The sequence below is a fragment of the Benincasa hispida genome, chromosome 3 (genome assembly GCF_027475165.1).
Source record: "Benincasa hispida cultivar pf3 chromosome 3, pf3_genome.v1.1, whole genome shotgun sequence".
NCBI classification, from domain to species: Eukaryota; Viridiplantae; Streptophyta; class Magnoliopsida; order Cucurbitales; family Cucurbitaceae; genus Benincasa; species Benincasa hispida.
Window position 1 is genome coordinate 44,730,221 of NC_143480.1, and position 15,774 is coordinate 44,745,994.

A 15,774-nucleotide genomic window follows, 5' to 3' on the forward strand; every position below is an offset into this window, starting at 1 on the left:
TTTAAGTTACTTCATACCATATGAAATGAAATAGTTTAATATATGTTTGTACATAAAATATTGTTGTTTTTATAGGACAAAGTTTTAATGTTTTATTTAAATAAAATATATTGGAAATGACTCATTTAACCTGGAAAATTCTAAAAATTCTATAGGATTAAAAATAGATTTTAAATTTTTGTGAAGCAATGAATAAATTAAGAAAATAATTAATGGGGAAAATTTTTCACACGGGGATAGAGATGGAAAAGTCTTCCCTATTTCTACCTCATCCCATGGACATTATCCAACTCAATCATGGAACATTAGGGTTAGGTTGGTTAGGGTTGCTCGAAACATGTATTTAAATTTCTTTTCTAAAATGAAGCAAATGTTATATGTAAAAAAAAAATATTTAACTATTTATATATATTGAATTAAGTTAGATACTCAATTTCAATTTATGTTATCAAAATTTTCTTTCAAAATAGCTTAAAAAAAAAAAAAAAAACTATTTTCAGGAGTTGTTGGAGAATAAACTATCCAAAAAATCATTTAAAAAAATAAATTAAAATATGTGTATATATAATTCTATGGATTGTTGTCAAATATAAAAAAATAAACTAAAATATTTATAAATATAGCAAAATTTTACTATCTATTTGCGACTACTATATGTGTCTATTTGTGTCATGATAGACACAGTCATTCTATCACAGATAAACTGTGATATTTTACTACTATTTATAAATATTTTCAATAATCTTTTCATTTAAAATAATTTCTCTAATTTTATTATAAGTAAAAAATATATATACATTTTAAAATTAATAATAAGTTTGAATTGGTTGGTCTGATCCATGTCATAAAATTTTCATTTATTTGAATCCAACTCAATCCCAAATCTATATGAGTTAGATTGATTTGATAAGATTTTGTGGGTCATCAAAGCTTTTTTTCGTAACAATCATCTCATTTTTATTTATTGTGTGCACCAACTTTCTTTTAGAAATGATGTAAAATCTACCAAGAAATAAAATATTTTTAAAGGCAAATTACACTGTGAACAGAGGTATTTAAAGGATTTGAATTTGTTGTTTTAGCTTTCTTTTCTTCACTTTTGTTAAAAATATACACATATTTCTCGAAATGCAAACCTCGTTTCAAAAGTTACAATTCAGATATAATTATAAGTTGAATAATTAAGTTTAGAATTTGAAATTTCACAAATACCTATAATACATTATCAACTTTTAAAAAGCATATACATTTTAACGCATTTTAAAAAGCATCTAATTAGTTATTTAACATTTAATTTTGTGTTTAATTTATTATAAATTTTGTTTTATATCTGATCGACTTATGGTCGAAGGAACACGTAGAAAATTTAAATCTATTTGATAACTATTTTTTTATTTTAAAAATTAAGTTAGTTTTTTCATATTTTTATTACCATAATTATTCTCTCTCTTAAAGAAACATTTATGGTTCGGGAAAAAAAATCTCATCTTTTGGGCAACCCGACTAGCACTAAAAAAAAATGTCACTTAGTATTTTTTTTAGTAATTTCTTTATTTTACTTCAAAACAGAGAATAGATAAGAAAATAAGAAAACTCATTCAAAAGTAGAAATATTATTTATAATCTTTATTTTTAAATATTAAAATCTAAAACCAAATGAGTATCAAATCATTTATTTTAAGAAAATAATTTATTAGACACAATTTAAAAAGCTTTCAAGTACTTGTAAGTTCTTTTAAGTTAAGAACACTGATTAAATCCTTCATGTTTAACGAAAATTATAAAAGAAGTTATTATTGTGTAAGAAATATAGCCCTGAAGTTTCTTACTAATTAAGGTAAAAAAAATTTGAAACCACCGACAGAATTTTTCTTTTTTTAAAAAAAAAAGAAAGAAAGAAAGAAAGAAAGAAAGAATTAAAGAAAGAGACCAGACCAGATCTACTTTTCCAAAAATTCATTTAAAACCAAAAAGTCAAAAGTCAATTTAATAAAAGCGAGCAACAAACCGCGTTCTTCATTTTTATCAAAAGATTCCCTTATCTTATCAATTGCCTCCCTCCCTTTTTTTTTTCTTTCTTTCGAAACTTTATTTATTTATTACTCATAATTGGAATTCAATTTTAAAACAAATTAAACTATTTAATTTTATATTCTTTCTGTTTTTTTTACGTTAGCAATAAAACATATATTTCTCGACCAAGATTAAAGGTTCGAATCTCCATCCTGACTTAATGTTAAACTCGCAAAAAAAAAATAATTATCATGTAGTGTGACTATTTTTCTAGACATAGATATTTATTTTCTAAATCATCTCCACTTCCATTACTTTGTAATTTATTATTTGTCATTTGTAAAAATTAAATGAAAAGAAGCTTTAAGTTTTTTCTTTTTCTTTCTTTATATGTAAATTAGAAGTTTAAGTTTTGAAGATGTTGTGATATTATGCTAATAAAGTAGAATAAGTGGACAATTATCAAAATGAGCATAGTTCGAATCACATTAAACAGAAACTATTGATCTCCAACATCACATATTATTAAAAAAAAAACAAATAAATAAGTTGTAATTTTTCTCTTTCTTTTAATTTACTAATTATATAAGAATTATATAGTTGCAAAGTCAATTTACATATTTAAATAATAATAATAAATCTTCACAAGAAATCCATTTGTTTAATACAAGAGGGCCTTTTACAAAATACCATAGACATGAGGAAATACAGTGATACTATAAGGAAACAACATTTCAAACCTTGAGATATAATAGTAATATTAAAAAAAGTAACAAATGAAATTCTTATAGTTTAATAGTTTAACAAAAAAAATTGACTAAAGGAAAACAAATGGCATTATTAAACAATTCAAATATTAATTAATCTGCAATACTTGATCAAACTATGGAGCTCCATTTGAATTTTTTCTATTATAGATATTTTTTAAGAAAAAATAATAATCATATACTTTATTTAAATAGATATCCAACAATTTGGTAATGCCCTGTAAAGTAGTGTTGGGTTTGGGCCAGACATATGAGCGATTAAAGAAATTCCTTCAAAATTCAAAAATTCTAAGTTCACATTGCTACTGCACAAAAGCCACATGATAGAAGATTTTTTAATTAAAAGAAAGAAAAAAAACAATAATTTAGGATGTTTGAAAATATTTTGTTTTTTTATTGTTAACTGTTTTGGTTTATTATCTAGTTTTTTAAAAAATTTTGAAAGCCAACTCAAATTTTGAAAAATAAAGTATTTTAAAAATTCTGAATTTATTTTTAGAAATCGACTTAAAATTTAAATGTGTATTTAAATAAGATTTAGAATTTTTAATGATGAAACCATCACAATTTTTACAAACAAAATAGTTATCATTTACTAAAATTACTTTACTTAATTTATTTTTTTTTTTTGGTAATTTTAAGATAATTAATGACACAAGTACTAAAATAAATCATGGTTTTAAAAAAGAATTAGGGCTAGTTGCATAAATAGAATTTAAGCCCAAAATAATAGAATATGTAGTACAAGGATAAAATAATTGCATATATAGATCAAAAAATTGTAAAAGGCTAAAAAACCCATGTCTAGCCACCATTTTTTTCGCTTCTTCCCAGTTTTCTCAAATTAAAAGCTATTACTGATAACCACTTATAGCTGCTATCAGCTGCTATCACTGATAGCAGTGATGACCACTGATAGGTTCTATCAGCTGCTATCGTTGATAGTTTCTATCAATTGCTATCGATGATAGCTGCTATCAGCGATAACTTTCAATTTTAGAAAAATTAATACAATCTTGAAATATTAACTTTTAATTTGCTATCAATTATTATTAGTTATCATTGATTCACTTTCATCAATTAGAATCAACGTTGAAATATTACTACTTAAGGCTATCAGTGGCTATCAATGATAGATTTATAAATAGTGATCAACTTTGAAAGAATACCAACAACTTTGATTACCATAGTAGTTATCACTAATAATCTTTTATCATGGCTACTACTGATAGCAGCTATCAGTCATTATCACTAATAGACTTTCATCAATTATAATCAACCTTGAAATATTAACACTTAAGACTATTAATGATAGATTTCTATAACTGGTTATCACCTTTGAAAGAAACTCGATATATAGATATCACTTAAGTTTTATCACCGATATCACTAACATTACTCATATTGTGGTTATCAGTGATAGCTTCTTTCATGTGCTCTATCACTGATAGCGTGCTATCAGTGGTAGCTTTTATCACCGATAACGTGTTATCGGATAACTTCTATCATCGATAACATGCTATTAGTATTAGCTCATATCATTGGTAACATGCTATTAGTAGTAACTTCTATCAATCATAACCACTTAACACCTTTTTGCCTCTTTCTTGTCATTCCCAAACATTTATAAGTCTCTTTTCTTTTCGATGATAGCTTCTATCACTGATAAACATTCTATTAGTGATAACTTCTAGGCATTCCACTTGCATTTTAGTTCGAGATTCAACTTTATTAATTAAATTCATTAAGTTGGCTATCAATGATAGAATTCTACAAGTGGCTATTAACTACAAAAATATAATCAAATATTAAGTTATCAATGATAGAAAATATTAGTGGCTATCACTGATAGACTTTCATTTGCTATTTATATTTATTATTTGTTATAATAATCAAACTTGATGATTGACTTGTTGGTGTTAAGTCACTTATGAATTGAATACTTTCAAGTCATGCGTATGGAACTCAACCTCATGATTCTTGTGAAAAAAATGGAAGAAGAAAAATTCAAATAAAGGAAAGAAAAATTTTTAAAATAAGAGAAAGAGAAGAAGCAAAAACTAAAGAAAAAGAAAGAAAATTAAATAGAAAAAAGGAAGCAAAAACTAGAAAAATGAAAGAAAAACTAAAAAAGAAAAAGAAAAAGAAAGAGAAGAAACAAAAAATCGGAGAAAGACAATAAAATAAAATAATAAAAAAAAGATAAGGGAAGAAGCAAAAATTGGAGAAATTGAAGAAAATAAAAATTTTAAAAATGTATAAGTAAGAGCTGAAGAAAGAAAATAATAATAATAAAAAAAAGAAATAATAGAAAATGAAGAAAGAAAAGAAAAGAAAATGAAAAAAAAAAAAAGGAAAAAAGAAGTAGATGAAAGAAAATAAAGAAAATAAAGAAAAGAAGCAAAAATCGGATAAAGGAAAGAATAAAAAAAAAAAAAAAAGAAAAGAAAAGAGAGAATAAGCAAAAACTAAGAAAGAAAATAAAATGAAAAAATGAAAATAGAGAGGGAAGAAGCAAAAATCAAAGAAGAAGCAAAAATCAAAGAAGAGAAATAAAATAAAAAGACTAAAAAAAAGTACAACAAAATAAGATAAAGAAGAGCGAAATTGAAAATTAAAAAAAAAAAATTCAAAGATTGACTAGTCAATTAATCTATATTTATAAATATTTAAAAAATGTAATATATTTTCAGATTTTTTCTCTTAGCATTACAAATATCCAAAGAATTATAGCAATAAGAAAGAAGTCATTGTGTTCAGATTTAAACAAATGGATTTTCAAAAGAAAAAGAAACGATAAACCAAGAGTAATGATAATCTGCTTGGAAGAATAAAAAAAATATATGAATATAAATATATATATCTAATATATCTCGATTATTGAAATTTTAACGAAAATGAAATTTGAAAGTCAATGTAACGTTAATTAAAAGAAAAGTTAATGATCCAATTAGATCATAAATAGAGCATCTGGTTTAAGACAACGTAATTAATGTTCCCAATAAAAAAGATCTGGCCTTTATTGAAATCAAACCTCATCATTCAGATTCAAATTTAATCCAATGTTAAAAGTTAAACCCTAACTAAGCTTATAGTCGAAGATCCTAAAACCATACAAATGACCTTGCCATTTTTCCGCTCACACCAACCATCGTTCGTTTAAAAACCGTTGGGATGGTGTAGATTATTCTTGCGAAGGTAGGTAACCAGAATCTTACATATCTAGAATTATATATATTAGAAATTTTAGATGTTCGACATCTTTAGATTACCAATATTTGGTTTGTAGGAATATTTTTGCAAATATTTGAGAATATTTTATTTGGTAGGATTTTTATTCAGGAATATCTTAAATTTATATAAAGTTTCAAGAATGTCCTTAAAACTATTTAGTACTTTATAATTAATTTGATATAATTTGAACTTATATAACATATTTGTTTTTTTCAATTTGAATTTCTTTTAAAATTAATACAATTTATATTATTTTTATATGTTATTTTTCTCAACAAAATAATATATCATAATTTAAGATTTTTATAAAATAAATATTAATTTAAATTTGAATTTGAATATATTGCTAAAAAATAATAAGAATTATGATATAATTAAAAAGATATGATATTCATGGTTGACAGTGTTTATTTTAATTATATAATGCAAAATAAGATTAATATATATGTAAAATAAAATAAAAGGAATGACAAAAAAGTAAAATAGGGATGTCTTCAACTCTGAAATCTGGAAAACCCATGTTTCAAGAGGTCATTCAAAACTCTCCAGATGCCCTCCGTCTGACGATCCTAGGATGCCCAAAAATCTTACTCACAATACCGCAAAACAAATACGATAATCTAAATATCCACTCCATGAAAATCTAGGATGCCCGCGAAACAAACGACCCCTTCAAAAGTGCGAAATAAGGAGACATGTCGCACTATTAGAGACACACAATATCACCTAGCTCAGCCCAACACAAAATTAACTTGTTTCTAGCTTAAGCATAAGAGTGTGTAGGATCGAGCACCACACTGACATTACTGTTGAGGATTATGTCTTACGGGTACATGTGGAGTCTAGGACGTCTGCTATAGTAATATGAAGCATCAACATTTTTTTTTTTTAAGTTCAACGATTACGGGAATGAGGCATCAAACTTTTGACCTCAAAGGAAAGAGTGCATGCTAATTATTGTTGATCTAATCACATATGTTGTATAGACAATTTTAAATTTTGCATTTAAACTATATGAAGTTACATTTCTGTCCTTAATATATATATATATAGTTTTTCTTTATGAAACATCCTTGAACTAGACATAATTGTGCTTAATGGAATTAATTAGTTTAAAGGATAGATTTTGGAGGGAATAAAAACTTGGGAAAAGAAAGAAAGAAATAAAGATAAAAGGGGCATATTTAGAATTAGAACTTTCCAAAATTTGAGAGGGTTTTTAGATGTTACAATCAATAATTGTGCATGCATAAGCCTAACTTTTTTTTCCCCTTGACTTGGATGCATTAGCATAACTATATAAGACAAGAGAAGTGAAGTGATATAATAATTTAATTTGCTAAAGTCTTGTATTTTTAATTAAAATTTTTTAATTGATAGTAGTTGAGTGATGTCTTATATTCTTATTGACTTGGAAAATTGCAGCACTAATTGATTATAGGTTCCTTACAGAGTTATATTAAATAATTTAAATATTTAAGTTGCAAAATGAATTTCAGTTACATTCCAAGAATATCCTAATTTGTGATGACTTCATAAGAAAAGTTACATATTATATCATATAATCCAATAGAAACTATACGCCAAGCTATTTTTATCATAAGGATGATCAATCAATAATATCGTTGATCACTATTTTATATGAAGGACCAAAAGTTAAAAATAAAATAAAATTAAATAACTAAAATTTCCACCATTTTAGTTGACTTGGATTAATATTCAAATAATTATACATTAACACAATCAATTTATAAGAATCAGTTCTCATGTAATTGAAATGCAATATTGAAAAAGAATAACCCCAAATTTTAAAGTAAATCATATAGATTTTGGAGAATTTACAAAAACAACATTTAAAGAAGATGAGAAAGACATATTTTAGTTTAAAAGAAAGAAAGAAATAGAAGGAAAACATCTCCTTAAGAGAAATGCTTGATCAAAGTTAATATACTTGATAAGAAAGTAAAAAAGAAGGGTGAAATACTTTTTTTTCTCTCCAAGTTTTGGGTTTATCAAATAAGTTATTTCCTTTACGATAAACACGAGAAATTGAAGATATATGATTAACAGAAGCTATGAAATTTCTTATAATTTATGTTTCCATCATGTAGCTAATTGGTGAAGCATGGATACATGAGGGAACCCGGATGACTCGTGAGAAAATTAAGATCATCCATATGGGAAGTTAAGAAGACCAATGAAGGACCTAACAGTATCTACAGGGTTTCCATTTGAATTCTAGATTTCAAAATGTTACATTTTTAATCATTAAGTTTCAAGTTTGATTTCAGTTTAGTATTTAAGTTTCAAAATGTTACAATTTTACACTTGACGTTTGAATTTTGTTTCAACTTGGTAATTTAGTTTCAACATTGACACTTTTAATAACATTATTTCACTAAATACTTACTTTCATTGTTTGGTGTTAATGTCTATTAATTAATGAAAAGAATTTTTTTTTCCAATTTTACTTCATAAATATTAATTAATTAATAGATATTAAAACCAAAATTGATAGTGGGTATTTAGTGAAAAATCAAAGTTAAAGTATAAAACTTAAAATTTAGAAACCAAATTAGAATAAAATTCAAAGTTTAAAGGCTAAAAGTGAAACATAGAGATTAAATTGAAATCAATTTCAAAATTTAAAAACTTAAAAGTATAATATTTGAAACATATGAACTCAAAACTTAGATACTAAAGAGATTTTTTTCAGGGCGATAGAGAAAGTTAACTTTAAATAACACAATCTTAATCTTGTGTACACATTTTCACTCTTAGATGAACAAAGAGAAGTCTCACAAACTTACACATCGATATATATATAGTGTAGCGAAAGTCATTTTTAATCATAGGTTTATCTTCTAACCTTAATCTCACACCCTTACACTTAATCAACTAATCTCTGAAACTCTCCTATCGCTTTACCCCTAACATCATCTTTCATTTAAAAACATTTTCTTAATTTAATAAAAAGAACTAAACAAATCAGAAGTAGCTACCAAAAACATCCAGCCGTCTCAAATAACTCTCCCCATTAAACTAACCAAACAAATCGTTGCTTTCACAACCTTTTTGGTTGAATTTTTCCAACTTTGTGATGCAACGATCAGACCTGCTCATAATATTAATCATTGAACCCTTAATTCTAAAGAAAAAAAAAAAAAACAAGTTCTATGATTGATTCAACACAGAACCCACCACCAAATTTTTTCCTTTCAGATTCTCAGAGCTTCAACCAAGCTAATCAATGGCAATGGCAATGGCAACTTCCTTTCACTTACAATTTACACTTATTCTTTGCTTTGTAGCCATTCATGGCGGAGCAGAGATTACAGATTCTTCTTCATGTTCTATCGATTCTCCATCTTCTTGTGATACCTATGTGTCCTATTTTGCAAAATCTCCACAGTTTTTGGATCTTCTGAGCATATCCAAATTGTTTGGTGTCAGTGCTTTGAAGATTGCGAAAGCTAGCAACTTGGAATCTGAGAAAGCTCCATTGTTCGATGGGCAGCTTCTGTTCGTGCCTGTAACTTGTAATTGCTCTGGAAATGGAAATAATAGCTTCTTCTTTGCTAATATCACCTATAAAATCAACAAGGGTGATACTTTTTATCTTGTCTCTACATCTTTCTTTGAGAATCTCTGCGATTCTGAAATGGTGGTAAAAATGAACCCATCTCTATATCCAAACAATTTACCAGTGGGAGTTGAAGCTATTTTTCCTCTGTTTTGTAAGTGTCCTTCTAAGAAAAACTTAAAACAGGGGATTCAACATTTTGTTACGTATATATGGCAACCCACTGATGAGGTTTCTGGGGTGAGATCGATTTTTAATGTCTCGAAAGATGTAGTTTTGGAAGATATGAAAGGTCTAAACTTGACCAATTTTGTAGCTGGTAAGCCTGTGTTTATTCCTGTTTCGAAACTTCCTCTGCTTTCTCAGTCTCCTCCTCAGAGGAAAAAGATCAAACACCTTGTGGTCGTGATTGGTGCTGCGGCTTTGGCTCTTAGTTTTCTCTTGGGAGCTTCCTTGATGGCTTATATTTGCTTTATTTACAAGAAAAAGAAGCTACCCATGTGGGGAAATTCCATCAAAATGAAGATGAAACAGAATGCGGAGCTTCTTCTTTCTCCTCCTGTGGTTTCAAACTACTTAGGAAGGCCAATTTTATACGATTATAAAGTGATAATGGATGCAACAATGAGTTTCAACGAAGGGTCTAAGATTGGGAAATCAGTATACAGAGCGACAATCAATGGACAAATCTCAGTGATAAAAGAAGCTAAACCAGATTCAAAAGATGAGCTCATGATTTTACAGAAAGTCAATCATATAAACTTAGTGAAATTGGTGGGGTTTTCATCAGATGATAAGGAGAATTTTTACTTGGTTTATGAATTTGCTGAAAATGGGTCATTGGATAAGTGGCTTTATTCACCATCTGAAGCTTCTTCAAGCCATCTCACATGGATCCAGAGGCTGAACATAGCATTGGATGTGGCTAATGGGTTGCAATATATGCATGATCACACTCAACCAAGCATCGTCCACCAAGATATCAAAACCAGTTGCATTCTTCTTGACTTGAGATTCAGAGCAAAGATTTCAAATCTCGCTAAGGCAAGACCTGCTGTGAACTCTCTGTCCACGAAAGTCGATGTTTTTGCTTTTGGGGTTGTGATTTTGGAGCTGCTTTCAGGGAAAAAATGTCTGAAGTGTACAGAAAATGGTGAAGAAGATGATGTTATGTTGTGTAAGGAGATGAGGGATGTTCTAGATAAAGAAGAAGGAAGAGAAGAAAAGTTGAGAGATTGGATGGACCCAAAATTAAAGGATTGTTACCCAATTGAAGGAGCTTTGAGCTTAGCAGTAATGGCGAGGGCTTGTACACAAGATGAACCTCTGTCAAGGCCAAGTATGGCGGAAATTGTCTTTAATCTCTGTGTTCTTGCTGAATCTTCCCCGCAAAAGGCAAAAAAAACATGGGTTTCTCTCTTGGAAGCAGATGAAATCGGCCATAGCCATAGCCCCATTCGAGCTCGTTGATTGCAATAACTCAAATTGGATCCTCATATCTTTTTTTTATTATTATTTAATATCATTAGAATAACTTTACAACCAAATCCCACTTCATTTTTTTCTGTTACATTACAGAAAATAAATGCAAATTTACATTTAAACTCCTATTAAGATGATCCATCATCATCATCACCATCTTTTCTTCTTCTCCAAGTAACTGCAATTCTCAATGACAGGGGGGGGAAAAAAAAGGACGAAAAAGCAGAGGAAAATGTAATGATAATAATGAAGAAGCTTTTGTTAATAGGGTGTGTCTGTATTAACGTACAATAAAGATGTGGGAAAATCTCTCTTTGTAGACAAGATTGAGGGATACCGATACTTAAATCTCCTCTAATCTAATCTAAAAAACATATGAACAAAGAAGTAATGTAATTTTAGTCGAAATTGTAATTCCCCTGTTTTTAGAAACTAAGATTCAAGAGCAAAGGGTGTTTGTAAAAGATCATAAGGAGCCCAAAGAGCGTCAAGTGGACAAGGCCGGTTCGAATCAAGCCGAACCCACGGTTTCCCTTTTCCACTCCAATGCAAGAGACTCACCGGACCAGGGTGCAAATTCCGGCATAGTCCTCGGAAATTATCCCCACCGAGGCCGTGCTGGTTCCACCGGTGGTCCACAGGAGCTATAAACCCAGCAAAAACAAGGAGAAACGGAGGGAGAGAGCCGAGCTCGTAGATCCGCATTCGTTTCTGGAGCTCCATCCACTCAATGATTTTGGCGGTGTAGTCGCCAGAGCGCCACCGTTGGAGATCTATGACCATAACGCCAGTGTTGAAGTAGCAGGCATTTCTTCCGGCGAAGGTGAGGGACAGAGTGGGGTTTGACCAAAAACTGGGTGTGAAATAGGATGTCAAATTGGCGTTACAATACTCCGGCGCGGCGAGGACAGCGGTTTCCCCAAGTGGGGTAGCGGCAAGTTTGGCAATGTCGTCGACGAGGATCAAATCGGAGTCCAAATAGACGACGCGTTTGACACAGTGGGGGATTAAGGAAGCCAAGTAATTGCGAGCGTAATTGAGTGGGGAATCAAGGGCAGAGCGGATGGAAGTGGAGATTAAACCGGCAACGGCGCCGGCGTCGAATGTGTAAATTTGAAATTTAAGGTAAGGGAAGGAATTGGCGATGGTGAATCGGAGGGATTGAGTGTCGGTGGAAACAGAGGAGAGGAAATGGAAGATAATGTTCTGTGGGCAAGAGGAGTGTTGAAGAACGGAGAGAATCGCCGCCATTGAGCCACGGAGATAGGCGGCGTCGAGAGTCATGGCCACATGGACGACCTGATCGGAACAGAGGAGGTCATCAGGGGAAGAAGAATGAATGGAGATGCAGGTGGGTGAGTTGTAGAATTCGGGAGCTTCTTTAAATTTGAAGGCGGTGGTAGATGCGGCGGCGGAGAGGAGAAGGAGGAGGAGGAGGTGGTGGAGGAATGGGGGAAGGTAGTGGTAGGACGGTGGCGGAGGGCGGGGCATTTTGCCGGAGAAAAACAGAGAGAAATGATTGAAAATGTGTTAAAGAAAAGTGAAAGAGGGAAAAAGAGATATAAATGAATGCGAAAGAGAGAAACACTGCCGCGGTTTCTGCGTCGCTTTCAAGTTCAATTCAACATACACCCACGTTGCCTCTCGACCAACCTTTTTTCTAATATATATTTATATTTATATTTAGTCTGATTTAATAAGTTCCCCAATTTTTAATTTTATGTTTAATCTTAAATTTTAGAAATACCAAATATGTTTATGGGCGTTTAACTTCGTGTATAATAAATCTCAAATATATTCAAATTTTTAAATCTACCAAGAAATTAAATATAAAATTCAATTAAATACTAGACTTTCAATTTTTCTTTTTCAATATGTTTGTGATTTAAAAAAAAATTAATGACTTATCTGATAATATCGAAACACTTTTTAAAATTTAAAGACCTATTAAAATAAATATTAAAATTTTGAAAAGTTAAACTTATGATTTAATAAATTATGAATTTTGGTCCTAATCATCAAAGAAAGTTTCAATTTTTTCTTAATTTTAATTTAAGCATTTAAAGGTTGAGCTCAATTTCAATCTGGTCTCTATCATTCGTATTTAATTTAAATTTGATCTTTATAGCTTAGAATTTTAGTTTCAAAAAGTTTATCTCGAGAGGTTATTCTAACATCACAAACCATCTCATATATGCCATTATTGTGTAGAGATGAAATTGAAATTTAATTTAATGGAAGCTTTATCCAAACACTTCTGGTCAAAAGTGTAATTTAACATATAAATTTTCTTTAGAGATTTTAAATAAAAGATACATTCTCGCATTAAAAATGAATTTGGAGTTCTGTTTTGATGAATTTTTATTTTCTATCATTGGGTTCCTCTCTCTTCTCTGTAAAGTGGGGATTGAAAGCATTGAAATGAATAAATATCAATTAAATCAAAAGAGAAATATAGAGTAATTGAAGACAGCTGGTGACATTTTGACATCCAATTTCAAGTCTAATGTAGTAATGTATATGGTCTTCATACAAAGGACATAATCAAATAAAAATAAACCTTGGTTTTCAACTACTAACTCTCATGTATTAATATTACTAAAAGGAAATTCATGGATTAATTAAGCTTTTCTATTTGGAAATTAATAAAACTAAAGCATGAAATAACAAGATAACAAACATTATATATTTTTATTTATAATAGATTATACAACAATACCATAAAATTTTGTCCATCTATGTTTGTGCTATTTAAATGATTTTACCGATCGCTAACGTCAACCTAACTTATATGTTATTAAAATATACTCATTTCCTTGAAGTTTATGATTCAAAATCTCCATACCCATTATCATATTCGAAAAATAATAAATAATTTTAGTGATCAATATTAATTAAATAATAAGATAATTGTTCTAAATGGTAAAATTGGTGGAAATATTTCTAAATATAACAAAATATCATTGTCGTCTATCAACTACAATAGATAATGACATTTTATTATATTTATAAATAAATTGACCCGTTTTCTATATTAAAAAATATCATTTAATAATGACGTTATATTTGGCTTTATTTAGGTAAGGCACTCTCTCTCTCTCTATTTATTGATATATTCAACTAAATGATTGGGTTGAGCTCTCTCTCTTGTTGAGCCATCCACGTAGAAGAAACTCCAATTCAATTGTTAAAAAAAGAAGAAGAAGAAGAAGAAGAAGAAGCAATAAGAAATAAGAAAAAACTAAATTCAATCTCCAGCGTCAACTTTGTTCATTGCATATAGATTGTATATGCTTTTGAGAAATATATTATATAGTAATAGCAACATATAATATGTTTTGCAAATATTTTTCGGATATAGTTTAGATTCGCTTCGCAACCTCAATTTCATAAACTATATATGATGTCTAGCTTATTGTGTAAATATTTTATACATGATATAATTATATCAATTGGCTCGTGTGTTTTTATCCAAAGTTAAAACTTTTTTTTAATGTGGAAATTATTATGTTTAAATTAACCGGTTCAGTTTGATATATTCACCAATTTTTAGTACAATAATTTAGAAATTAAATATTTGTTTGATATGTACAACGTAAAACAATACATTTATGAACTGTATTTTTTATTATGAAATTATTAAAAGAAAAGTAGAAACTTATGTTAAATTTTTTCATCCCACAAAGGAAAACCTACTATTCTACAAATTTGAGTTTACTTTTACCGTTCATTTTTCTTTTAAAGAATAATATTGGTTCAATTGCTAGTGTTGAATAACGCTAGCATATATAATTAAGTTTTTTAGATATACTATTTTCATTATTAAACTTCCATGTAGTTTCATATACTTTTTTTCTAAAATTTTAAAATATTTATTTTATTTCTTGAAATCTCATATTTAGTTCATTTTAATCTCTAAATTAATAAAATAACTATTTCTACATACTTTTTTAGGTTTTATTTATATTTTTAATTAATAAAATAACTATTTTCTACCTACTTTTTTAGGTTTTATTTATATATATATATATTGTAATATTCACTTGCCAAATGCATGTTTCCACTCTACATGACTTTAATATACTGGTATCTACACTCGAAACTATGACATTACTTTTAAAAATGGTTGTTTTCAAATAAATAGAAATGAGCTAACTTATTTATAAATATAGCAAATTTTTACTATCTATCAGTTATAGATCGTGATAGGTCGCGATAGACATTTATTAGTATCAATGATAGATGTCTATCGCGACCTATCACTAATATATAGACCGCAACATTTTATTATATTTAAAAATATCTTAAGGGTTTTATCCTTTTAAAAAATTGCGACTAAAATAAAATAAATTTGAAATTTCAATAAAATTTAGAAAATTGGAGATTAAAATAATATTTTAAATCATTTTTTAATGTTTGTAATCAATAGTCTCAACTTTTTTTCTCTCTCTCTCTTTGTTTCCAAATGCATTAGATGCCAAAATAAGAATAGTAATAACCTAAATAATTATGTTTCTGGAAAAAAAAAATACTTAAAACTAAATTACCTATATGAGTAATTTTAATTTTAAAATATAGCCTTTCCAATTTCACTCTATCCTATCCCTAGCTCTATGCTTCAATTTTGTTTTCTTTCCCATTTTCACAATACTATTTTATTATAGACATAATATTCATTTTTGGTACTATTCTCAT

The 15,774-nt window shown here is 28.5% G+C and overlaps 1 protein-coding gene and 1 pseudogene across 2 annotated transcripts; one reads left to right on the plus strand and one right to left on the minus strand.

Annotated features, from left to right (window-relative positions):
* Window positions 1-8,822: 8,822 nt before the first annotated feature.
* Window positions 8,823-12,611, plus strand: LOC120074661 (serine/threonine receptor-like kinase NFP). Its single transcript, XM_039027859.2, has one exon. The coding sequence runs from the start codon at window positions 9,265-9,267 to the stop codon at window positions 11,065-11,067; it is 1,803 nt and encodes a 600-aa protein (XP_038883787.2). The 5' UTR covers window positions 8,823-9,264; the 3' UTR covers window positions 11,068-12,611.
* Window positions 11,315-12,570, minus strand: LOC120074662 (putative galacturonosyltransferase-like 1 pseudogene; annotated as a pseudogene). The gene has a single exon (XR_016528106.1). The product of XR_016528106.1 is annotated as a putative galacturonosyltransferase-like 1 pseudogene (transcript).
* Window positions 12,612-15,774: the final 3,163 nt, after the last annotated feature.

Excerpts from the sequence above, each read along its gene's own strand:
- LOC120074661 (XM_039027859.2), top strand. The coding sequence starts at position 9,265 with ATGGCAATGGCAATGGCAACTTCCTTTCACTTACAATTTACACTTATT.